General features: G+C 35.6%; 1 protein-coding gene across 9 annotated transcripts in view; it reads right to left on the reverse strand.

Moving 5' to 3' along the window:
* Nucleotides 1–1508: 1508 nt before the first annotated feature.
* PTPRK (protein tyrosine phosphatase receptor type K) overlaps nt 1509–25328 on the reverse strand; it is a 554088-nt gene continuing 530268 nt past the window's right edge. For 5 of the 9 annotated variants that reach the window (XM_030809659.1, XM_030809654.1, XM_030809655.1 and 2 more), the window contains 11 exons: nt 23992–24089; nt 23465–23581; nt 18415–18569; nt 15942–16077; nt 15539–15688; nt 13828–14001; nt 9650–9781; nt 9385–9510; nt 6383–6546; nt 5741–5876; nt 1509–3008 (listed from right to left, as the gene is read on the reverse strand). In XM_030809659.1, the coding sequence (XP_030665519.1) occupies nt 2955–3008; nt 5741–5876; nt 6383–6546; nt 9385–9510; nt 9650–9781; nt 13828–14001; nt 15539–15688; nt 15942–16077; nt 18415–18569; nt 23465–23581; nt 23992–24089 (1442 nt within the window). In that variant the 3' untranslated portion in view covers nt 1509–2954. The remainder of the gene's footprint in view (nt 3009–5740; nt 5877–6382; nt 6547–9384; nt 9511–9649; nt 9782–13827; nt 14002–15538; nt 15689–15941; nt 16078–18414; nt 18570–23464; nt 23582–23991; nt 24090–25328) is intronic. The other 4 variants (XM_030809661.1, XM_030809658.1, XM_030809657.1 and 1 more) reach the window with 2 other exon arrangements.

Genomic DNA, 25328 nt, shown 5'->3' on the forward strand with positions numbered 1-25328 from the left:
CAATGGAACAGAACAGAGCCCTCAGAAATAATGCTGCGTATCTACAACTACCTGATCTTTGACAAACCTGACAAAAACAAGCAATGGGGAAAGGATTCCCTATTTAATAAATGGTGCTGGGAAAACTGGCTAGCCATATGGAGAAAGCTGAAACTGGATCCCTTCCTTACCCCTTATACAAAAATTAATTCAAGATGGATTAAAGACTTACATGTCAGACCTAAAACCATAAAAACCCTAGAAGAAAGCCTAGGCAATACCATTCAGGACATAGGCGTGGGCAAGGACTTCATGTCTAAAACACCAAAAGCAATGGCAACAAAAGCCAAAATTGACAAATGGGATCTAATTAAACTAAAGAGCTTCTGCACAGCAAAAGAAACTACCATCAGAGTGAACAGGCAACCTACAGAATGGGAGAAAATTTTTGCAACCTATTCATCTGACAAACAGCTAGTATCCAGAATCTACAATGAACTCAAACAAATTTACAAGAAAAAAACAACCCCATCAAAAAGTGGGCAAAGGACATGAACAGACACTTCTCAAAAGAAGACATTTATGCAGCCGAAAAACACATGAAAAAATGCTCATCATCACTGGCCATCAGAGAAATGCAAATCAAAACCACAATGAGATACCATCTCACACCAGTTAGAATGACGATCATTAAAAAGTCAGGAAACAACAGGTGCTGGAGAGGATGTGGAGAAATAGGAACACTTTTGCACTGTTGGTGGGACTGTAAACTAGTTCAACCATTGTGGAAGTCAGTGTGGCGATTCCTCAGGGATCTAGAACTAGAAATACCATTTGACCCAGCCATCCCATTACTGGGTATATACCCAAATGACTATAAATCATGCTGCTATAAAGACACATGCACACGTATGTTTGTTGCAGCACTATTCACAATAGCAAAGACTTGGAACCAATCCAAATGTCCAACAACGATAGACTGGATTAAGAAAATGTGGCACATATACACCATGGAATACTATGCAGCCATAAAAAATGATGAGTTCATGTCCTTTGTAGGGACATTGATGAAACTGGAAAACATCATTCTCAGTAAACTATCGCAAGGACAAAAAACCAAACACTGCATGTTCTCACTCATAGGTGGGAATTGAACAATGAGAACTCATGGACACAGGAAGGGGAACATCACACTCTGGGGACCGTTGTGGGTTGGGGGGAGGGGGGAGGGACAGCATTAGGAGATATACCTAATGCTAAATGACGAGTTAATGGGTGCAGCAAACCAACACAGCACATGGATACATATGTAACAAACCTGCACATTGTGCACATGTACCCTAAAACCTAAAGTATAAAAAAAAAAAAAAATTAAACTCATAGAAAGAAAAAAGAAACTAGAGGTTGGAAATTAGTTTTACTTTGAACAGAGTTGTTTGTGGCCTACTTGTATCAACAAGTATAGGAGTAAGCTACTCATTTAGTAGTGAATGCATGAACATTAAGAGGAAAAAATGATGTGCAAACAATAACTGTTATAATTATAAAAACTTTATTTCATTCTTACTTTAATTAAATCTTTATAAGCACCATGTCATGAGCTGGCAATCTAGAAAGAGGATACTGGAATGCTTTAGTCAATTACAACCTGCAAGCTGATGATGTGAAGTTACAGCTACGTGGAGCATGTGAACAAGACCACATTTAGAAAGGTTCACTTAAGAATCCCATGACAATGCTCAAAACAGGAATCTGGCATTGATTTGTTCACACTTTATATAGTCAGAACCCAAAGCTTGTGCATGTAAACATCAAGAGAAACATTTTATCACCCTGACAGTTTACAGTTTGCTAAAATTTGACCCTGAAAGCATATATGTTGCCATCTTGTTTTCTTGACCAGTGCTGGGCCACAGGCTGAAAAACTCAATTCCTTTAAAATTTAAATGATGCTTAAAGGCTACGTTCAACATTGTGCAAGCTGTCAACAAGGCCTTTTAATGTGTACATTTCTCATGTATGATCACCAAACCATTATTTATCTAATGAAATTGTGAAAAACTATACATTTTCAGCAAAATGTTTTAATTTGGTCCTATATTAAAAGACCCAATTGCCAAGGGATTTTACACAAATTTAATCCACAAGCATGTACACAAGAGAATCACTATAAAGAACATTGCTTCCTGGTTTATGAATAAAAAGTTTATCCTCTACTTACACTAAAACATACAAAAAATAATCTACAAAAATCGTTTACAATTGATTTTAGCTAAAGAAAAGCTTTCTTCAGGAAAAAAAAGATGATTGTGTGGTGGTAGTATTTTAGCCATCAAAAAAGGAATGTAAGTAACCAATAAATATAATGTGCTTTCTCCATATAGACATATTTACACTTGAGTCTTTGGCTTATGTTATTTTCTAAAAAGAACTTTAAATGATCCAGCCATCATTGCACATTAAAAGAAAATAAGCCAGTTATATATATTTATATATTTATATAGAGATCTGCTACACTGGAAACATATTAAAAATGAACTTTACTATGATTTGCACAGTTTTTCCTTTCTTCTTCCTTTTAAGATTCATCAGCTTTCATTTTAGAAAGGGAGAAAAATGCCACATAGAAAGTATGAACTCATGCAACATGTGGTAGCTGCTCTACTGAAACCATGAGAAAAAAGGTGGCATGTTCACTGCACAAACACCAATACGGTCTCATTTCAATCTGGTTCTTATTAAATATCATTTATGTGGCATGAAATGTTGATGCTTTAATATAGTAATAAAAACTAATTCAGTCCTTTTTCTTAGGATACACAACTTCATAAGAAAAATACTTTTACCTCTCAAATGTAAAAGTCTCCCACCCCCCACATTAAAATCTTTCTGCACAAGTGTAACAGGTACAACAGCTGCTGGCTCAATAGATGAACAGGTTTCTTCATGGATGCACTTTAAAGAGTCTCACCCAACTAAGATGATTCCAGGTACTCCAAAGCTACATCATAGCAGAAACGGTATTGCTCCTGAAAGATGTCAAAACACAAAGAGTGAGAAAACTTAAGAAAGAGACTAATGTTGAATAAGTTACCAAATGAAACTTGACAACCAATTTAGATTACTCAAGGATTACAATTTATTTTTTCTATGTATGAGATTAATATCTAGGCATACATATTTTATACTTGAGTCTAATGATCCATTGAAGAAAAAGGAAATTTATCTTAAAAAGACATTTTATCCTTGCTGCATATTTTCTATCAATGTTTTAAATGTCTAGAATTTTTTATCTGTTTATAATAGTCATACTTGATCATTACAGAACAATTCTGTACAAATATAAAGAATATACAAATTCTGAACAAATATAAAGAATGAGAAAAAGAGCTATAATTCTATCATCAGAAGAAATTGTTAAAATATCACCTTAGTTTGCCTCAGTTCTTTTTGTGCATGGCTGAAATAATTATCTTAGAATAAATATAACTATGTATATTTCAAAATATAATTTTAAATGTAACTTTTAAAATTTAACGTTGTTACAATTCTTTTTCCATGTTATTTAACATATTTTAATACCACATAAAAATCAAACATAAGTATTGTTTGACTATTAAGTTGCTTTTATTTTTTTCTCTATTTTATAATGCTACAATGATAAACTGCAAATGTTTTTCTCCATATATTTCCGATGATTTCCTTGAGAAAAAAAAGCCAGCCATTTTAAATAGCCATTTATGTAATTTCAAGTTCTTAATTTTTGACACTGCTTTTATCCATCAGAGTATTTAAGCAAATTTTTCAAGAATGGTTAGTGATCCTTAAATTTTGAGCCTACTTTTACCTGAAGATTTATTTCTGCTGTCTTTATATGTTTAAGACGACATATTGGCAATAAAATTTTTGAGTTAAAACTGCCTTTCCTCTAAGCCCATCTATGGACTTGCTCCATAATAAGAATTTAGGAAAATTCAGAGACCATATCATAAACTATTACTTATAATATGCAATTCATTTATAAATTCCCAACTCAGTTCATTCAAGTGGGTAAAATTCAGGCTGGAGAACAGTCTAAAATACATATTATTTTGGAAGAGAAGTTCGAGGTGTCTCCAGCAATAAACTAGGGTAATAAAACTTTCCTTAAGAGGTCTTTATCATTCCAACACTATTCGCCAAGTAGGTATGATTCAAATTCACCTACCACTGTGGCGAGTGCATTCAAGGAACCAAAATATGCCTAGAAATAGTTATGTCTCTTTAAGCAGTCTCCAGCAATTTTGCCTTCACTCTAAATCTCCTCACCAAACTCGTCAGCTCAACTCCACAGCTCACTAAACTAATCATCAACACTGATTAAACACAAATCAGAGGGCAGGGTGTTCAGGATTCATGGGACATGAATATAAAGGAAAATAGTAACTTTTTGGAAGGTTCCAGAATGGCAGAGTTTAACCATAGATTTTTTTAGTTAAAAAATGTGGGAAATCAGTTAACTTTGAAGGTAAAAGTTGAATTCTGAAGTCAGAAGTGATCCCACTGATGATTTTAAGACTTGTCCTGAAAAATGGAGGCAGAGTTTACATCAAGGCATCTTCAAATGGCAAAGAGTTTAGAGACATAACCACTATTCATTTAGTCGCTAAGACGATCTGAGAGTTCCTCCTCAAAAATCCCTCCGATTCATCCCCCCTTTCTCATCTCCACAGCCAGCACCCCAATCAAAACCAATGTAACCTCGTGTAGACAGCTGCAACAACCCAGGGAAATGAGGTGGCGTAGAGGAGTTTGAGGGCACCTGTAGAAACGGTGGAAGTCTGGTACCGCTTGTAAAAGTGAAACAGTACAAACCTAAGTCTTCAGATTTTGTCTCAGGAAGCAACGCAACTCTTGTGCGAGCAATCCATGAGCAGGAAGTGGTGAAATACTTTAAAGGTTTATTGAATTGCTCATTCTAGTTATCTGATCATCTTGATAAATGTAGGGCAAGCAACAATGATGCCTTGGTTTTTCTGGTTTACTTTTCTGTGAGCATACACTACACAGCTGCTCCCAACCTGATCCCACCATGCACATACATACGTGTAACCCACAGATATCTCTCGTTAGAAGTAAAATGTGTTAGATAAGTGTCCCTTTCTTTCTTACTCTGCATACAGCTTCACCTAGATGAACTGTCACACACACACACCTATCAGCTCTTATTTTGTAAGCTATGTTCTGACTTTATGAGCCTTGACAAGCTCAAGTAGCATGATATGAACTGCCCTCTACAGCTGGTAAAAGCTGAAAATTTAACCATGAGAGTTTAACCATTTATAATTTGATCAGAAAATGAATAATTATAGATAATGACAAAACTAAATTTCAGTTGCCCTTTAAAAATACCGGGTGTTTGAGGTACCGATGAAACCTATATCCCTTAGACATACAGCCTTGATACAGGATTTATTCTTCTTATAGGACCATTTGCCAAAGATTACTACAGCAAATATTTTTTGGCTATAACAGAAAAAAATCCTACAAATTTCCCAAATTAAATGAAAATAGTTTCATGATTAGCAGTTTATGTGATATGTGATTAAGTGTCTGTGGGTAGAGGGGGATGCTCAGCAATGTATTAATTAGGCAGGAAAGTCCCCACAACGTCTCATTTTCACATCTGATTCCCTATGTGTGTATGAAGTCAAATCAATAAGTAGGTATATGACTAACTAATCTCTAAGATGCCTTCCAAGTCTAAGATTCTGTGACTCACCGGGGCTTCCACCATGTTTGGCTTGCTGTTCCTTAGTGTCTTTACCGCATGGAAAACATCGACAACATTTTGCCGTTTCACCATTTCAACAACGATGCCTATAGCACAGAACATGCCACTTCGCCCGCCACCATTTCTGAAAACAAAGAAAGCAAAGGCATTTTAGATAGCAGCAGCAAGTGACCACAGGTCACACCATCATATATGTTTGGGAAAATAAGACATTGTAGTTTTAATTGTTTTCCATTTGTGTCTTAATTTTGCTTTATATGTGTACAAGACAGAGAGGAGGAAACTTGAGGATGAAATTAGATCAGTAGCTTATACTTAGGAAAATGCTATAGGCATAGATTGCTGCAATCTAGACTTTGAGATTCTGATATATTTGTAAACTGTGTAAATCAGAAGTTGTTACGAGTAGTGTTCCAAAGAGTTTAAATAATATAGCTATGTAATAATCAATATTTAGAAAATATACAAAATAAACTTAGTAGTTAGTTATAGACTCATGAGACAGGAAGACGGTTTAAAAATAACATCCATGGGAGGGCCATAAGATGCAAGCCAGATAGTCTTTAACATTGAAAATGAGAAAATAAGCACCAAGTCCCCATGAATGACAGGCTGAGCTGCCCCACTCACAGGCAGTGGATAATCGTCCGGCCTTCCCCTTCCTCGCATTCCTCTTGCCACTTTTCCACCTGCAGTATCAGTTTCAAGAATGACCTTTTGGATCCAGGCACTTCTCGATGAGAAGCCCATCCTAGGTACTGAAACTGTTGCACCATCAGATAACCTTCCTGTGGCTGTAGAGGGAAGTGTTTTTATGTAAATAAGCTGGGACTACAATTTTTACTAAAAAGTAAAAGGTGCATATAATTTACAATACAAATGGCATCTACACTGGATTGAGTCTAGCTGGTATAAATCCTCAATATGTACATGCTAGTAAAAAAACATTCTAAGTGACAACAGCAGGAAACATGTCAATCATCCTTTATACCTGTTTCTCCCTTGCACTATGTATCCAGTAATTCATTACTATGATTACATTTCCTAAATAACTTTCAGATTCATTGCCTTCTCTTTATCACCACTGACATCAATACACTACTACCAGTCACAGGTTCTGATAATTACCTCCTAGCTGATCTCCCTGACTAAACTTTGATCTCCTTCCAGTCCATTCTTACTATAGGCATCGTGATTATTTTGAACTGCAAATGCAATCTTGTCATTTCCTGCTTTAATGATTTTCAAATGATCTTAGCATAAAATCCAAATTGTTGTCATGGCTTAAAAAAACTTATGTGATCTGGCTCCACCCCCTTCTTCAACTTCCTCTTTGTCTTCTTTTAATCCATTTATCAAGTCACTTCTTGCCTTGGGGACTTGGCATATACTGTATGTACCCTTTGCCTTGAATATTTCTTTCTTGCCTGCTCTTCTCAATCCCAAACAGAATGACCAACTTGTTCCAGGTTGGCCTGGGGCTTCTCTGGTCTTAGCACAGCAGCCTGTGTGTCTTGGGAAAGCTCCTGCCCTGGGCAAACCAGGATGGTGGGTTACCTCAACCCCCAACTAATTTCTATTGATTCATTAAATTTTGGCTTAAATACTACTATCTCAAAGAAGTCATCTCTGATCACACAGTTATGCCAGATCACCCAGTTAAACACTCTACATTCTTTACTCTTTCACTGTAAAACGCATCACTTTTATACAAAAAGGATTATGCAATTTTCATGTAATGCTTTTCTTCCTGAAAAAAAATAAAGATTCCTTAAGTACACGGAAATCTTTTATTCCTACACTCTTTATCAGTAGAACTTAGCGTAATACTTCCCCAAAAGTAGTACTGTTGAAAGAATGAATCAAAACCTTAAACCTTGAAATACAAATATCGGGAAGAATACGTAATATATGAGTAAATCATAACAGATTGGCAAGAGCCCATGCATCTTTTGGTAGTTTACAAGCCCTACTTAGTACTCTACAAACTTGTTGTTGGTACATGTTAAATATTTGATGCAGTGAAATATATTAAATATATTAAATGATGAGAGTGAGAACAGAAAAAAAATCATGTACTAATAAGGACCAGAATACCAAATACAGAGGCAGTTCAATAAGTAAGCAAACAAATAAATAAATATGCTGACAAAAATGTAACATTTCAGCTCCTGTTCCTAGAATATTTTTCACATAAACTGCTCAATTAACAGACAAGCCTTACTGTCTTCAGCAGTTCTGGTTTTTTCCAACTAAAATATTACTAGAACTATAATGTAACAGATGTGCAGACATAATGAGATTCCATTTAAATTAACATCTAAGATATGCATGAATATTATGAGATGATTGAAGTTACCCTTTTTTCTCCACTGAAATGAGCAATAGGAGTCGATATGATTCCAGTCCCTGCTCATAGTTATATACATATAGACTTATTAACCAGACACACACGTAGTCATTTCGATATGAGAGACACTGAAACATGAGAATCCTAATCACACACTTAAAATACACAGCCACAGAGCTGGTGCTTTAAAAAACAGAGTAATGTTTCTCTCTAAAAAGAGCTTAATTCCATGAAAGTTACTAATATTTTCTTTTCCAATTCTGCTTGTTATTTGGTTACATAATCTAAATCGCTTTTATTAATACCTTTTTTTTTTGGGACGAAGTCTCACTCTATACAGGCTGGGGTACAGTGGCGTGATCTCGGTTCACTACAACCTCTGCCTCCTGGGTTCAAACGATTCTGCTGCCTCAGCCTCCCCAGTAGCTGGGACTACAGGCATGCCGCCACCACACCCAGCTAATTTTTGTATTTTTAGTAGAGATGGGGTTTCACCACATTGGCCAGGCTGGTCTTGAACTCCTGACCTTATGATCTGCCCGCCTTGGCCTCCCAAAGTGCTGGGATTACAGGCGTGAGGCACTGTGCCCGGTCTTTATTAGCACTTTTTGTTTTTTGAAGATCTTCCCCACCCATACTGAATTTGTCATGTAGTGGAAAGCAGATGAGGAGTCAGAGAAAGACGATACAGTTACTACTTTGCTGCTGGGAAAAGGCATGGTGGTAGCAGCACTGGTTCTACCTTTAGATCTGGGTAGAGCCATAGGTTGAGACATTTAGGAAGATGAAATTGCAGGTAGGATAATCAATAATGAACTTGGAACAGTGACATGGAACCCTTCTATAATGGTTGATTCAACATGTCTCTTTCCTCCTGCAGTACAGCTTCTCTGTCATATTGTTATTGCAATGTTCTTATTTTTTTATCACATGCCATTTCTGGGCTGGATGTCAATACTAATAAAACATGCAGTCATCCTTAAGATAAGTCTACATATACTCAGAGGCCAGGCCTAGGCTGTTCAACTTGACTGAGCCAGTGCATCTGTATTTCCTGAGGAAATATGTTAGTCTAGTGACTGACCAAAAAACCTAGCTTCCAGCGTTTCTGCTTTCCTGTATTTTTATTCTAGTACTAAGGCATAAGATGGTTACTAGCTTTGAGGTGGATGATATAGTGCTTATTAATTCTAGTCTCCCTGTTGTCTGAATAAAGTTATACCACATCTTGGTTATGACTGACCTATTCTAGATCAGCTCAAAGGATCCGATAGTGACTTACTCTTGTTAGATTGCATATCCTAAAAATCCGGTTGATCACATCACAATCCATTGAACAAGACATACATTCCACTTGGATGGGGCCATATCGTAGCATCCCTTCCTCTGGCCAGTACTGAGGGCAGCCCTAAACGATGAACGTTTTGAAAGAAAAAAAAAAGAGTATTATTTTTTCTAGTTAGGATAGTATAAAGCAGATTTTAGCATTTCATTACTACTCTATTAAGTTGTACATAAGTACACAAAAGCAACCCATAGCCATTAACCTGGGACAAGTCGACTTCGTTTAACATCACAATGGAGGTACAGCCATAATCATACACTAATCTCCAGAAGTCTTTTACAGTGTTTGGCAGAGGGTATTGTGTGACGATGAAAGCAGCTGGTTGCCTGTAGCTCTGTGAAGAAACAAGGTAGATGGAGAAACATAAAAACTTAAAACGCATGATCAGTTGTACAAACAGATACAATACACTTCAATGTAGGACCAGTAAGATGCAATAGCTTCACATGCAGAGGGAGCCAGAGTGATGCTTAAACCATGGAATAAGAGATTCAGACCACTGGAATGAACTGAATTAGTACAGTAATGAATCAATTTGGTGGAAGATTTCAATGCCTCCAAAGCAATTCAAGTCAATAACTGAATTTTTACTTTACTGAAAGATGTAAATACAGGACAAATACAAAAGAAGAAACTAAAGAGCTTCTGAGGTTAACATCCTCTGTAAGGTACCTGTTGGGCTATTTCAATTTTCCAAACGTAATCAGTCTCTGAGAGGCTGAAGGCAAAGTAAGCACAAAACCCCTGGCATGTCTATCAATCATCTGGGTATGTGTATAGTGTGTGTGTGTGCAAGTAAGATTGTTTTATTCTTCTCTACTCCAAATAAGAAAAACCACAAGTAGCTCAAACACTTGTGCTTTTACATTATGTGGACACTATCAGGATATTCTGCACATCCTGCAGACAACCCACCTTCCACAGCTTCCTGGGCATTTCTAACATATATCAAAGGTCGTAATGACAGTCTCAACCATTTAAGATCCTGAAGCACCAAAGAGTAACAGCAATATACTTCCTGTCCCCACATAAGTGGGGAGATAGCTCCTTGTTTACCAAGTCCTCCTTGATTAGAACACAAGATATTATCTCTTTCCAAAGAGAGTAGTAAAAACAACATTTATCTGGACTGGACGATTGCCATTTGATTTAAACTAATTGTTTGCAATAATAATAATAATTAGTAGATTATAGAGTTCCCTAATGCTGACAAAAATTTTCAATGATCTTGTAACTCATTTGTATCATACTACTATTTAAGCCCTTCAAGAATCTTAACATCAGCACAGGAACTGGTTCTTGGACTACAGTGATGCTACCACCATTTGGGAAATGCTGCTAACCATGGCATTCAGCATTGGCTGAAGACTGCAGGATAAATCTGAGTAGATAACAATAATAATTTACCTGGCTACTTCCAAATGACCTCAAAACCTTACCAAGTTACATGTGCAGCTGGGATGAGTGTCTCCTAAGAAAGGCACGAAGGTTCATGAGTAATATTGTTTGGCTCTGTGTCCCCACCCAAATCTCACCTAGAATTGTGATAATCCCCACATGTCAAGGGTGGGACCAGGTGGAGATAATTGAATCATGGGGGCAGTTTCCCCCATGCTGTTCTCCAGATAGTGAGTGAGTTCTCATGAGATCTGATGGTTTTATAAGGGGCTTTCCCCTTTGCTTGGCACTCCTTCCCCTTCCTGCCACCATGAGAAGAAGGACGGGTTTGCTTCCCTTTCTGCCATAATTGCAGGGATCCTGAGGCCTCTCCAGCCCTGTGGAACTGTAAGTCAATTAAACCTCTTTCCTTTATAAATTACCCAGTCTCAGGTACATTTTTATTAGCAGTGTGAGAATGAACTAATACAATGAGAAAAGTTAGAAGAAAGTAAGCTCTTTTTCCAATCAAATGTCTGCTCCATGCAAAGGTAAGTCAAAGCAGACTGATGGCTATCTACTCATTTTTTGAGCCACAAGGGAGGGGATATGCATGAGGAGGAGCTGATAAGAGAGAAGAAGACTGAAGATTTCCTATTCTTTTTCCCTCTAAATGTAGGAACATATGTAAGGCTTTGAAATTACAGAATCCTTGGCCTTAGCTCCTAATCCCTCATAGACCTGGCAAAAGGGTATCACACTAATGATGGGGATAAAGGGTAGGGAGAAAGAGGTGAACAATAAACCCTCTTCTTGTAAATCAAACCAGCTTTACTTCTCCAAAGGTTCATTTGCACTACTAAATCCCCAGAACAGCTTTAACTATGAAATGTCTTTTTTTGAATCATAGGGGATTAAGTAGACAGTAAGAGCAGGTGGATTACAAGGTTCAACCTTCATACACAAAAGAAGACAAGCTTGGACAAGAAAGCAAGACCCCATCTTTACAAAAAATAATAATAAAAAAATTAGCTGGGCATGGTAGCATACATCTTAGTTTTAGCTACTTGGTAGGCTGAGGTGGGAGGATCACTTGAGCCCAGGAGATTGAGGCTGCAGTCATCTGTGATCATGCACGACACTCCAGCCTGTGCTACAGAGTGAGACCTTGTCTCAAAAAGAAAAAAAAAAAGAAGAAAAGAAAAGGAGACAATCTGGACATTGAGAAAAATTTGACAAAGATGCCAATGGCAAAAAATTCAAAGGCATCAATGCTTTTCTAAATATTATTATTTTGTCCTTTTCTTGTTCACGCATACTTTTTTCATTCCATATTTAGATGCAGAAATGAAAAAGTATTGTATGCCATCTCTGTATTTAGTATATTTGCCTTTTCAGACACCTAATATAAAAAGAAAAGGTATAATTAGGATTTAATGTGATTTCAGTGGATGTGATTAATGGCCAGGCAAGACTCCGATCACAGCAAGGATGAGAGCTTTTCACAGGCAAAAGCGACCACAGCAAGGATGAGAGCCTGCCTTTAGACCATTCTGCTTTGCAGCACCAAAAAGAGTAACGTAACTAAAGACTACTCATAGAAACAGAATGTGGGCTTAATAGGAACAATAACTTAGAAAGCCTGATTATAGTCAGAAAGAAATGAACCGTGGCTTCTAATTTCTCCTCGCTATGGTTTCATAGGAGAAAGGGCAAAAGCTAGAAACGAAGGCAGTAAACTGTTTAAAAAGATTCTAAACCTTGATAGCTTTCTTGCTTCTTTCTAAGGTAATCAAAGTAAAGTGGCCAAAGTCATAATTTAAAACTTTCTTTCCTTGGGAGGCCAAGATGGGCGGATCATGAGGTCAGGAGTTTGAGACCAGCCTGGCCAATGTGGTGAAATCTCATCTCTACTAAAAATACAAAAAAGGACCGGCACGGTGGCTTACGCCTGTAATCCCAGTACTTTGGGGGGCCGAGGTAGGTGGATCACCTGAGGTCAGGAGTACGATACCAAACTGACCAACATGGTGAAACCCCGTCTCTACTAAATACAAAAAATTAGCCGTGCACAGTAGTGCATGCCTGTAGTCCCAGGCAAAGGCAGGAGAATCATTTGAACCTGGGAAGTGGAGGTTGCAGTGAGCCGAGATCGTGCCATTGCACTCCAGCCTGGGCAACAAGAACGAACTCTGTCTCAAAAACAACAACAATATCAAACAAACAAAATAAGCTGGGTGTGGTAGCACGCTCCTGTATTCCAAGTTACTCGAGAGTCTGAGGCAGGAGAATTGCTTGAACCTGGGAGGCGGAGGTTGCAGTGAGCTGAGATTATGCCACTGCACTCCAGCCTGGGCAACAGAGCGAGACTCTGTCCAAAAAAAAAAAAAAACAAAAACTAAAACAGAAAACTTTCTTTCCATATTGTTCTGTCTATGGGCTATATAACACCCTGCAATTTAAGATTTTAGAATGGGGCAAGATTGTTCTTTCATTATGATGGATGTGTTAACATAATACCATCCATCCCTTCTCTAGTTACTTATAATAGTCTTTATTGATTAATGGCCAACAAATTAATTGTAAATTATTGAAACATTAAATGTCAGAAATAAAAATTTCCCAAATTAACACAATTTTTGTAGGATTTGGCATTCTGTGATTTAAAAAATTCATTTCTAATTATATTCAAAATAGATAAGGCATGATTTTCTTTTCTGAAAATAATTAAGATGAAATTTATAACTTGCAATATTTACTACATGAATATAATAACTGACAATCAAGCTCCAAATCTACAATAAAGCTATAAAAATGACAGTTCTTAAGAATCTCTATAGGGAAAATCTAAAATCATTTTCCAAAAAAATGTGTTTCAGTAAAAGTTTCCACTTTTCCTTTTTAGGTTATTTTAATTTCCTCGAAAAGAAAACTAGCCAGTGTTCAGTTGCATTATGTAGCTTTTCACAGCACTCTACACTAACAAAGAGGGCAGTCTCTTACATCCATAAGAGCAGCATTGATGTAGTTACTGCTCTCCCCATCAATTGTAATTAAAAAAGGCAGACATCTGTCAGGTGGCAGCATGTCCATGAAACGGTTCTTGTCATGGTTCCTTGGCAGGCACGCTATACTGCAGTCCTCAGCTTGTAGTCGAGGGGTGACTGAATTCAGAGTCTAAAAAGAAAAGAGAACCCAGGTTAGAAGACAGTGTGACCCATTTAACAGTATAACACAGATCCATCAGGAATTTAGAAGGCCAAGTAGAAAGTGAAGGATTTGTGCGAGGCAATGGCATTTGCTACTATGACAGGCTGATAGACTTTGTAGTTAAAGCTAATGAAGCCTGAGAAGTGACAAAGAAACAAGACCCACATGGTTCAGGGCTCCTCTTCTTAAAAGGAAAAGGTACGCTAAACAACACTGCTACCTGCAAAATGCATTGCCTTAACCAAAGAAAATACAATTGGGCAGTCCATTATGATGATGACCCTTCATCACAGTGGGAAACGGTATCATTTGTACTAACATCTGGGCTTGCCATATTTGAAGATAAGCTGTGGCATGTTGGAAAGAGCACTCGATCAACAATCAAATAATTTGGTCTCTGCCCTTGATTTTATTTTCACCCACCTTCAGGGATGTTTTAAGGGCAGTGAAAACATTTAGGGCTATTTTGAAATAATATGTACTACAAACTTCATTTATTATTATTATTATTATTATTTTGAGACAGCGTCTTGCTCTGTTGCCCAGGTTGGAGTGCAGTGGTGATATCTTGGCTCACCACAGCCTTCCAGGGTTAAGCAGTCTTCCAGGGTCAAGCAGTCTTCCAGGGTCAAGCAACCCTCCCATCTCAACCTCCTGAGTAGCTGGGACTACAAGCATGCATCACCACGCCCGGCTATTTTTTATATTTTTTGTAGAGATGAGGTTTTGCCATGTTGGCCAGGCTGGTCTTGAACTGCTGACCTCAAGATCTGCCTGCCTTGGCATCCCAAAGTGCTAGGATTATAGGTGTGAGCCACCACTGAACCCAGACTCAGTTATAACTAATGTGCTTGATCTCATCACATTGTGAGTGACCCAGGTCAAAATCTGTATGACTGCATGAAAAAAAGGCCACCAATACACACTAAATACACGCAAATCACCACTAATTTTGACTTTTTTTTCAGACAGAGTCTCGATCTGTTGCCCAGGCTGGAGTGCAGTGGCGCGATCTCGGCTCACTGAAAGCTCCGCCTCCCAGGGTCACACCATTCTCCTGCCTCAGCCTCCCAAGTAGCTGGGACTACAGGCACCCGCCACCAGGCCTGGCTAATTTTTTTTGTATTTTTAGTACAGATGGGGTTTCACCATGTTAGCCAGGATGGTCTCGATCTCCTGACCTCGTGATCCACCCGCCTGGGCCTCCCAAAGTGCTGGGATTACAGGCGTGAGCCACTGCGCCTGGCCTAATTTTTGACTTTTATGATACCTTTCCCCTTTGCTCTTCCCTAAGTCTAACTCATTTGTCATTTTGGTTATAGTAGATACAAATTCATCAATAGAAAAGTGACTATATAATATGTATAATGAAAGAGATACGTATTGTATTTAAAACAGGATCAAACGTTGTAAATTTGACTTGAAAGACCTTCCTTGAAAGGATTCCTAGTGCCCAGAACAAATGGTAGTAAGTCATGAAAGAGGTTTTAGAAATAGTTAATACCTGAAATTCATCCTTGAGATGCGAAGAGTTAGTCTGGGAGTCTATTCTAATCATATCAAAATATGCAGCTTTAAATTCACAGACAGGTATGGCAGTTTCTCCACATAAGCAGGCTTCTAAAATGGCATCATGAATAAAAATGTATTGTTCCTACCAAAAGAATGAAAAAGAAAATTTTGTACTAGTTTTAGTATCACTTTTCTGTCATCCATGTTAGGGAATACAGAAAATTTTCTCTATATGGAAATATGAATTAAAACACCAATATTTTTCTATATGATTCAACTAATATTGATTACACATGAAAAACATCTACTCTTTCGGTTGAGTAGAGTGTATATGAGAGACATCTACACTTCGTTTGCAAAAAAAAAAAAAGTCTACTACAGGTAAATCTACATACCTCTGTCTGGACCATATTAATACGTCGAGATCTTAAGGCTTTGACACAATTGTAGATATCAACAACACCCTCTCTTTCAGCCATGTCCAGCATGATGTCAATCACAATGTAGCAGCCAGTTCGTCCAGCACCAGCACTGAAGAACAATTAAATTTAATGAATTGTAAGAAGCATGTTAGTCTTCATAACCTTAAATAAGGACTTTTTCCACTGTCAGATAGGTAGAATCAAATTGATTTAACAAACTGCAAAGCACAACACTTGTCCCTGCTGTGTAAAAGCTTATTAATGTACAAATAGCTTCATGCAGAGTATCTGCTTTGGTATAAACTAAAGACTGGAACAAGAGTTCTAAATTATTTTCAAATTGAAAATAACGCTGTTTAAGTTCCATACCTCTCTCACAATTTTCATTTTATGTAAATTTAATACACATAATTTCAAGTTCATAGAATTGATCAAGTGGCAGATTCACGCTTCAAAATTTAACTGCAGATTGAATATTTTTAGATTCATCTAGTTGTGTGTCCTCTGGCAACAATGTGAGAATATTGGCTCACTCACTGTCTTCACCTCTTGTAAATACCAAGGCAAAAGAAAATTAATTCCCAAAACTTTAAATGGGAAATCTGAGGAGCCACACTTCACAGGAAATGCAAATGTTAGGGGTGGGCAAGAGAATGATGGTTATCAAAGGGGAGGAGAGTAACAGTGTAAAGACTATTAGAATCATGATCTGAAGAGAAAGATAAAGGAATTATTAGGTGTAGAATATGATTCCCAGCAAGCCACAAGGCTAGCCACTATCTTACTATATTTAATTCTAAAGTTAATTTTTAAAAATACTTTAAAAAATTATATTTTAGTCTTTAATTGGCAAATAATAATGTATATATTCTTGGGTACATAGTGATATTTTAATACATATAATGTAGAGTGATCAGAAAAGGGTGATTGGCATATGCATCCTCTCAAACATGTATCATTTATGTTGTGAACATTCAGTATCTTCCTTCTAGCCCTCTCAAACTAAACATTATCATTTACTAGACTCATCCTACAGAGGTATAGAACACTAAAATGTATTCCTCTATCTCACCATATTTTGTATCCTTTAATTATAATACACTGTGATTATTTTGCCCCTGCGGAATGTTTCTCCAATTTTATATATAGAAGTCATTGGGGAAAACAAAATAAGGATTTTTTGGGGGGAGTGGGGAATTCACTTTGTAGTCCAGAGATGCTTCAGTGTTAAGTGGAAAATGACACTTCTGTTTCAAGAGAGTATCTGAGAATCTTGGAGCACTTTTGAAGCAAGCAATTCATAAGAAAGTAAACCTCTCTGATAAATCAAGAAATCCTTAAGTTGAAAACCTATTTATCTCATTTTCTAAGTGCTTAGATAGGCTAGTAACATTATTTCCTTGTTATCCAGATTTGGTCACTTCTCTTAAGCTCACTGTCCTTTTAGAAATTTAAGCAAAAGATATTGTGGCTATCTCTATTTATTTTTGTCCCCTACCATCTTCTCAATCACTGTTCCCAGAGTTGGAGACAGGAATGTAATTTAAGAGTACATCAGATTTCATGAGGAGGACTGAAAGGAAAATTTTTGTTTTCAGGGTACATAGTATATGATCCTATGGGATATTTTACCTTTATTTCATTCTTTGCTTTTTTTCCCCTCTTTTATACATGGTTATTTAAATCCTGAATAGGTTGGATTTTCAGAAAGCAAAAAATGCTTAGGTACAACCTATTATGTAGCTTGGAGGGAAGAGCGTATGAGAATGGTGTGCAGCATCATTTAGGAAATGCTTTTCAGATTCAGTACTTATTTTTCTGGTCACACCTCAAAATGAGGCCATGTAATTTGCTTTTAGTATCCTAAATGCTTGTTTTAGAGAAGTTTCTAATCAGAAGGAAGTCTGGATATAATGCTCGTGTTTTTTGGCATGTATTTGCTGAATGTCACTGATGCAGTTTTCAAGGTTCTCTAATGTGAAGTCTCTAAAAAATTTTTTTAAATAGCTGTTTTGCAGCACAAATCCTTGCAATTTAGGCCATTTAGTAACTCTGTATGTCTGAAATTTAGTTTTAAAGCTGGAATTCTATTGGGAATTTTCTAGATTGGCAAGAAATGTCTATTTCAACCTAGCATTCTATACAATATGGGATTTGCAAAAGTGATAAAAACAAAACACAGATGTTGCCACTAAAAGGCAGAGTTTCTATACTTTTAATGGTGGATAACACTACACACATTAGGATGAATGTATGCATTTCTTAAGTTCCTGTTTTATAGACTACTTATAGCCAACTTTTATTTTATTGCTGTTTTACTTTATCTATAATACAAGCAAGCTGGAACTTTGTAAGCACACATTAGTTTTTGTGCTCATAAGCCTTGTCTTGATACTCTAAAAAAAGCTGATTGCATACAGTCAACACCATTTGGACCACCACTTACCTGCAATGTACAACGATGGGGCCGGCACTGGGAGGGTTGGATAACTTGACTCGCCGGATAAAGGAAAGCAGCCCTGTAGCATGGTAGGGCACTCCATGGTCAGGCCAGCCCGTGAAATGGAACTGTTTAACTTCACGGATTTCATTGTATCCCCTCTGTGCAAAGATGGAAAGAAATGTTTTCAAAAGCCATTTTAATGGCCAAAATAAAGCCATTAAACACAATTATGGGTACAGACCCAACTGACAATGATAACAATAAAACCTTTACCAAAGACTATGCCTTTTCTTAAAAAAATAAAATAAAATAAAATGAAGGCCTAACATGGACTAGGAGCTTACCTTTATTGTCAGACAACTGCCAAAGAAAGAAAATTATAAGTTCTTGCTCGGTTCTAAAAGTCTGGGTAAATTTTATTTACTTTGACAGCTTGTTTCTTGCTGGGAGTGACAACACATTAAATTATTAGGGGAAAAGAAGGAAATGGGAAAGCTAAAATGCTGCCCTATTGACCCAATGCACTGAGTTCTCAAGTAGTGTATAAAAGCAACTTTCCAGCTTCTCACCCCACAAAGAGATTTTAATGCCTTGCTTAATCATGTTGAAAATGGTTTTGAAGCATAGCATGTAGAGATTTTCCAGGACAATGCTGCTCTAGATTGGCTTGTGAAAATATACAGGCAGCTAAACTGTTCTTTGGGCAAACTATTTTTCTTAGCTCTGTGAAATAATTCAGCACAGTATTATTTATAGTAACAAAAATACAAAATGAAAGAAGTGAAGCATCTGCTGTTGTGCTGCTCTTCTATTGGGTTAATTTAAGAGAACCCTATAAACGCACATTTCAAAGCTTTTTCCTTCCTTTCTTTAGAAGAAGTCTGTAGATTGAGGTAGCACAGCTTGGAAGGTACAGATGAAATATTGCAGAATTTATTTTTAAGAACTCACATTTGTAGCAAAAGGAAAAAAATCCCACTATAATCTATATAATTTAAATTCTACTGTGAACTATCTGTGAACTCTCAATCTCACTTGTTCAATCAGAAGAGGTAGACACATTACATGAAATAAACAAAATTGAGAAAAACAGTTTATCTTTAGATTCAGTCTTATACAGACCAATACCACCAAAACCTTGGAAGTTGTGATCATTTCTTAAAGGTTTTCTTAATTCCAATTCCAATTCCTAGCACGATACCCTATACAAAGCAGGGATCAATAAATAATTCTAACAATCACAATGATAAGCATCACCATGGAATCACCCCAGTGGAAAATCACCTTTTGCTACTTTTTAACTCTAGTGAGGAAGGTCAAAAATTGTTTCAAGGCCTGATTTTAGGTAATTACTTTACTCCTTCTATATTAATTCTTTTATTAGAGTTGCTGAATAGGCCTTGCTCCCTTTATCTTTCTATTACATGTATAGGATTTGCTCTTTTTAGTACATTTTCATATGTCAGCACCTATTCCCTGGATTTTTTTAAACATTTTTCTGAATGATTTTCAAATACGTGGTTAAAAAAACAACCCCCACTCCCAATTTTCTTGTTTTAAATAACAAGAAAAAAAATCCAATGACTTTCCAAATAGGATTGTATTAAATCCATACAGTGATATTAATATCAAGTACTCCCATATTCTGGAACATGGTGCATGTCTCCACTCATTCACATATTATGTGTATCCATAAGTATACTTTTGTGTTTTTATTCAATCAGGAACTATATCATTCTTATTAAATATATTCTGAGATATTTTGGCACTTCGTATTTTTAAAGATTATTTAGTAATATTTTCTTATTTCTGTTTATCACTAATATAAAGAAAAGCTATAACTTATGAATATTTATGCAGATTTAGTCATTTAAATAAATGTTTATACATCCCATTTAAAAATATTATCCATACTTTTCTTGGTATAAATCCTTTAATCTGAAAATAATTTGTCTTTTCTAGTAGTTACACAGTTTATTCCTCTTGCTGCCTTATTTCATTTGCTAAAACTTCCAAAAATGTTTAAATATTAGTGAAACTGATTATCCACATAACATTCCTGATTGTAGAAGCAGTAATATAATCTTTATACTAGTTTTTTATGATAAATGAATAGTCCTTAGTTCTTCATTCCTTAACATGGCTGCTACTAAGTATTGTTGAATCACCTTTATCATGTTTAGGATGCCTCTTAATTTCCCTAATTAGAGTATTACTATAAATATTTTGAAAATAAAATTAAATGCATTAAGCTATTAATAAAGTCATACAGTTTTGGTACTTTAATGTCTGACATAATGAAATATCCTGTTAGATTTCCCACTACAGTTGAAATATTCCTGCATTCTTAGGGAAAAAATAATAGGTCATGTAGTGAAATTTTCTTAATTCACTATTAGATCCAAATTTTCAATATTTTATTTTGAATTTTTTCATGTTCTTGAATGAAATTGGTCTGCAATATGTGTGTGCATGGGGAAGAGAGGAAGAGAGAGAAGAAAGAGATCATGAAAGAGGGAATGAGAGCTCCAGAGAATGCTATCTTTATCTGATTCTGTTATCATCATTATACTAACCTTTTTTTTTTTTTTTTTTTTTTGAGACAGTGTCTCCCTCTGTCGCCCAGGCTGGAGTGCAGTGGTGCCATCTTGGCTCACTGCAACCTCTGCCTTCTGGGCTCAAATGATTCTCTCGCCTCAGCCTTCCAAGTACATTTGTTAACTTTTAAAACATAGACATTAGCTATTCCTTAAAGTATAAAGGAACTTTAACTTTAAAACCATAGTGCAATTTTAATGATAAAGTTTAACAATCATTCTATTTTCTTCTACCATCTATTCATGCTTCTAACTCTTCGTGACCTAATTTTTGAGAATTAGCATTTGCCAGAAAATCCGTGTCCTAGACTAAAAGTTATATTTTTAAGTTTATACATAATATTTTCTATAGCTTTTCTAATAGCAAGTATAATGGCTATGTCCCTCTGTGTTTCCTAATATTGTATATTTTGTTTTCATTGTACCTCATTTGGAATTAATAGTGGTTTAATTACTTTATTGATCTTTTCAATAAACAAGCTTTTTCTTTTTTCTCGTTTGTTTCCTTTTTATATTTAATTTTTCCTTTGTTCTAGTCTACTTTTTCTGATTTTCCAACGTTATAATTTTTCACATGATTTCAGAGCACATTTCAAAACAGAAATCACTTGTGAGTATAAATTTTTCTTATAGAATAATGAGGTAAATTTTGATGTAAAACTGTTGGTCTATACAATATAATCTTAGTTTTGAGGAAATCATTCAAGGATTATTCAGCAGAGGATTTGGTGACTTCTAATAGGCTAATTTCTGGGGTCATTGGTCAGCGGTTTGTTATCGCTTTCTATTGGATTTTGGCAATATCTCAACTTTTTGTTATGTATTCAGGTTTTCCTTATTACTAAGTTCATCATTGATTTTTAGAAGACTTGTATGAACTTAAGAGACTGCATATTCCACATTTCCTTTTTAATAATATGAGCTAGTTATTCATTAAATCAAGCTTAATGGTTCTTTCTGAAATCTCCCATATCAATTGGTTATTTTATTCTACTTGATTTGTCTAAGAAATTTTCATACGTATTTTACAGTTATAATAATCATGATTATTTTGTTCTGTATAATGCTATTTTCAACTTAATATTTTGCCTAGTTTTTTCATGTTGGTAGGATAACTCACAAATATTTTTATAAAATACTATTCAATCATTTCTCTATTGTTGGAGATGTATGGTTATCTATAAGTTTTTAATACTATAAATGAAGTCATTATATTTTAAATAAATTCCTTAGGAAAGATTCATGAAAGTTAACTTCTCAAAGGACAAAAATATTTTAAAGCTCTGGAGATATACTGTTTTACTGATTTAAAGAAGGTTTTTAGTGATTTAACTATGATCAGTAATGTATAAAAATATGTTTCAACATACTCTAACAATCAATGAGGATTATTCTTTTTTAAAGTTCTTGCTGATTTGAAAGGACAAAATGGTATATAAGTACACTAGGTTAAACATTTTTAATAGGCATGTTAACAATTGTGTTTCTTCAGAGATTCTAGTGTTTTTTTTTTTTTTTTCTTCTACTGGTATTAACATTATAAATTAAGGACATTAATAAATAATCACAAGGTTCTTTTGTGTGTATGTACCTCTGATATTTTTTGTGCCACAGGTAATTTCACAATTTTGTGTGGTCAAATCTACCAAGCTTTACCACAAAATGTATTTCACTGTTACTATATTCCACTTTAGTCTACTACACCAGCCACCTTACATTATTCTTTGCAATGTAACACTTGGAGTGATCCTTTTAAAAATAAAATTCAGATCATGTTACCCCTGGGCTCACAAACCCTACAATGGCAGCCTAACTCAATCTTAGTATGAACTAAAATCATCATGGCCTACAAGGCACCACTTATCCAATTTTGTGATTTCTCTGCCTTCATTTTGTATTTCTTTCCCCTTCACTTAGGGATCTCTGCACATCTTGGCCTGCTGACTGTCTGGCATTCTAACAGCTTTACACATGCCTCCAGGCTTCTGAAATGACTCTCCCCTCTGTCAGAAACATTATTGCCCTGGACATAACCCATCACTCCCTCACTTACTTCAGGTCTCTACTCATTACTTTCTCAACAATGAGTTTTTCTTTGATCATCCTTTCAGAATTGTAAACCATTTCTTCCCCTGCCTCAATAATATTCCCTACTTCCTTCCCCAACATTATTTTTCTCTATAGCACTTGTCATGGTGTATGATATATTAGTTGATTTATTTATTTTTATTGCTGTCTTAATTCAATCGGCTATAAGATCCCCACGAGGAGATTTTAACCTGTGTCCCAGGTTTAGAAACATGTCTGGCACATAGTAAACTCTCAAATAAACATTCGTGGAGTGAATGCATGAAGGAATGGATTTTATAGCATCATCAAAACAGAACTTGGCAAAGGTTTTAAGAGAAAAAGCAGTTTTGATATAACTTTTTAAAATAGAATTTTAGAGTACTTACCCTTTCCAGGGTGAATGTCCTAACTACATATTCAGCAAGTGGTTCCATTTCTACACAAGTTACTTTGAAGTCACCATAAACTTCAGTATCATCAGGCCAATATTTATAGCATTTAACCTAAGTGACAAAAAGAATATATAAACAGACCTGAATATATAATACTAATTAGCCAAGGTGATTTAATTCCAGCAATAACTCTTTAGGTCAGAATTAAAACTCAGTTTAAAAATCTATAAATAAGAAAAAAATCTATTATACAATAAACAGAGTTTATATAGTCTCACAAAAAATATACAAGCCTGATAATGCAGTTAGATTCTAGTACAAAATTAAAGCTTATTTTGTTACTCAATGAGAAATCAAATAATTTTTCAGCCATTCAGGGTCTACTTAGAAGTACTCAGTTAAAATGCTGTGCTTATAAATTTTTTTAAACAATTGGATGATATTCTATTTTGAGTGTCTTATATGTTGCTTCTCAACTATATTCATTTTTATGACAAAAAAATTCTTTTTCTTCCTCTTACCCGGCCAACCTCAACTAAATTTGTAACCATCACAATGCAAGCAGATTGTTCTTGCCAAATCATCCTCCAGAAATCATATACTGTTTCATGAACGGGACCTACAAAGAAATTAATTTGAATATTATGTTATCAAAGGAATTTTGTAGTTAGTAAGAAGTTTAGCTAAGATAAGAAGCAGGGTAAACTAAGTAATTCCAAAAAAGGTCTAACACAAAATGTCACTGAAAATACTTAAATTCAGTGCACATCTAAATTCCCACAATAGGCAAAAACACAGGCATATGTAAGTTTTTTTTTTTTTTTCAATTTGCCCTCTACACTTCCCAATTTAGAAGAAACTATCACTAGTTTCTTGGGTATTTTATATTTGTCACTAAGTCACTTTAATGCATCTTCAAATATATGCAAAACATAGAACTCTTATGCCACCATCAACCAGACAGCATATATTACCAATTAAATAAGTGCCCACTATTTATAAATAGTGCATGTTTAGGGATCAATAAAAACATATCCTTACACGTAAGGACATATCCTAATCTTATCATAATATCTCCAAATGCAAAAGCATGTGCTGGGCTATTCTCTCCTGAATACCATAAAACTGAATATTGTTCACCACTATGGTTGATCTTTCTAACTTTAAAGAGTATACAGCTGAACTCAATTACTCCAAAGGTATGTGAAAACACAGAAAAATGACCCCTGTCAAAAGAGTAAACCTAGCTTTTGTTTTACTTTCTTCTACATAAAAAAGATGTACAGGTTTCTCTTCTGAGGGCCAGTAGTCAATTTAGAGAGATAACTGCAGATGCTTTTTTGTTGTCGTTGTTATTTGGATACTTTTACTCCCCAGTGTACCACTATAACAAGATCTCTCTACTTTCTTATTATTTTCCATGAAGAATTAACTTGACTAAGTTCCATCTCTTTGTTTTGTCTCAGTCTTGACTTGTCAAAACGTTGCTCAGTATAACAACTCATTATAACAATATTGGTCTTGGGTGCTATTAACAAACTTGCTGCAAGAAGACAGGCCTCTTACATGAGACTTCTTTTTCCTTTCCTCAAAAATGAGTAATTCCTCTGGCTGGCACTATTGACTAGTGCTCTGACCTATCTGTATTACAAGGATCAAATCCTAATAACCACTACCAGCTTTTCTTTTACTTTTAATTAAAAGTAAATCAAGCTTAAATTTATAGAAGCTTTACGCACACAATAAATTTGTACTATACAAATGAGTAAGGAGCAGTGCTAATCAGAAGGGCTGATTTTTTTGTTACTAAGACAAAAAATAATAAAAACCACCATATAGATGAATAAGCAAGTTTGTT

This window comes from Nomascus leucogenys, chromosome 3 (genome assembly GCF_006542625.1).
Source record: "Nomascus leucogenys isolate Asia chromosome 3, Asia_NLE_v1, whole genome shotgun sequence".
In the NCBI taxonomy this organism is placed as follows: Eukaryota; Metazoa; Chordata; class Mammalia; order Primates; family Hylobatidae; genus Nomascus; species Nomascus leucogenys.